The sequence below is a fragment of the Sphaeroforma arctica genome, assembly GCF_001186125.1.
Source record: "Sphaeroforma arctica JP610 unplaced genomic scaffold supercont1.495, whole genome shotgun sequence".
NCBI lineage: Eukaryota > Ichthyosporea > Ichthyophonida > Sphaeroforma > Sphaeroforma arctica.
In genome coordinates, this window is record NW_014040063.1 from 42809 (window position 1) to 44964 (window position 2156).

The 2156-nt window shown below is 45.7% G+C and overlaps 1 protein-coding gene across 1 annotated transcript in view; it reads right to left on the bottom strand.

Annotated features, from left to right (window-relative positions):
- Positions 1-753: 753 nt before the first annotated feature.
- The window catches only part of SARC_06750 (hypothetical protein), a gene marked incomplete at both ends in the record, with an annotated part of 1630 nt that continues 227 nt past the window's right edge, over positions 754-2156 (bottom strand). Inside the window, one exon of the mRNA XM_014299336.1 lies at positions 754-2134. Within this exon, the coding sequence (XP_014154811.1) occupies positions 754-2134 (1381 nt within the window). The remainder of the gene's footprint in view (positions 2135-2156) is intronic.

Here is a 2156-nt window from a genome sequence, read left to right on the forward strand (position 1 = left end):
ATGTGTGTGTGTGTGTATCTCTCTGTGTGTGTGTGTGTGTGTGTGTGTGTGTATATATTTGTATATTCACAAATATATTGTGTTAGAATTTCTATGGTCTACGCCGATCACATCACGCAGAAAATAAAGCAATATACATAACATCCATAAAGCTATAAAAAACTGAGAGGCCATATCCTACTGTCGAGATAATATCCTAAAGGGCGGCCCCACCTCTGTATTCGATAGGTTTCATACGATGTAGTGTTCCAAATCGTACTTGGGAGAAAATTTATGTACCAGATTGCTCACCATAGCGTATACGCTTGGTGTCATACTTTTTGTAGCGATATCCCAGAACTGTGCGAAACCAAGTGAACGTTTAGCAGTGCTAATTGACTTTATATTCAGTAGGTGTAAGCCCTGTTACTTCACAAACACAACAGGCCCCACAAGAAGTTTAACTTACACGTAGTAGCTATGCTGACAACCAACTCATCTGTAGGATACCACATGGCTTGGTTTTCAATACTGAACGCTTTTGCTCGCGGCGAAACAATCTCTCTCTATTTGTGGGGGGCAGATGTGCCCTTTAAATACTCAATATTACGTCGTTCACAGCCACGCTGGACACTCCCGAGTGTGCTTTGACAGCTAACCCTCGGATTCAACATGCACAATCCATACGCAACACTACACGGATGCTCCCTGTCCATAAATAGATGATACGCCTGATGCACTCTTCCTACCCCATACTCCAGCACTGATTATCAACTACTCGTCGAGTCGACCCCAATTCCCTTTCTTCTCCTGATCCTTCACGTAATCGGCCACCGATCCTGTCCACTTGGAGAACCCATCCATCCAAGTGTAAATATACCCGCCCTCGGGCGACAAAGCGGTATCCTCCATGTCTCCCACCCACTCCTCTGGGTTGAATAGTAGATTAGACGGGTTCCGCCTAGCTTTCAGCTTGCTGTCGTCTATGAGCAAAGTATTCTCTTTCGTAAAGTGCACATCTGCCCTCCAAACTTTGTGCAGATCTTTTATCAGGAGAGGCTTGTGTTTGTTCTCTGGATGCTTGGCGACATCACAGCTGCCCTGGTGCAGCAGGAAGTACACCCGCTTCAAATCCTCTGGACGAAATACCACCTCCATAATCGACCGAACATTCTTGTCCATCATAGAACTCCAAACAGCCACGTGAAAGTGGGTGAACAGGAAATCGATAAACTCTACCACATACGGCCGTATCAACACACCTTGCGGCTTCCCCTGTAGGTTTTTGATAAATTTGTGGTTGGGATGCGTAGAAAAATTCTGACCCCTAGTTCTGTGCACCAACAAGCCGTTCAAGTCCAGCACCACCAGCTTCATTCCACAGGCACTGTCCAGTCGGTGGTTCAGGACAGGGTTGTGACCAGCCCAGCCCAGCAACTCAATGGCATCAAGGTTATGATCCGTTTCAGAATTGATATTTTGGTGACTATTATTCTGGGATGTAAGATTACCCTTTTCAGATGTGTTGATACTTTTCCGTACAGTAGAGTCCACAACGCCCCGATCATACCCTCTTCCGCGCGGCTCCGGTGACTGTTCATCTGGACTGTGATTGCGCGTACGATGGCTTTGTCTACGCCTGTGATCTGCTCCTCTGTCTTCTCGTGCCCGTTTTCTGATGCCAGCGTTATTATACCTATCGCCGCCAGTGTTGTAATACCCATCTTCACGAGTGTCACTATACCTGTCTGAACCAGTAGCATTATGTATGTCTCTGCCAGGACTATTGTACTTATCCCCAGCAATGTTATTGTACCTATCCCTACCAGTACTATAATACCTATCACTGTCAGTATTATTATATCTGTCTGCACCATTGGTACCATACCTATCTCCATCAGAATTGTTATACCACCCACCGCCAATATTATTATACCTATCCCCACCACTATTATTATATCTATCACCGTCGTTAAAATTCGATGTGCTCGCTATGTGATCGCGGTCTCGATTACCAGTCCCCCCATACCGTTCCGAACTCGTATGGCGTACATAACGGTTCGTGTGGTTCGTGTAACCTTCTATTTCTCCACTTCTATCCGCAACCCTAGTCTTCTTGGGTATTTTAAATTCGCTCGTCGAACTTGCTGTCTTCCTGGGAACATCATACTCAAACC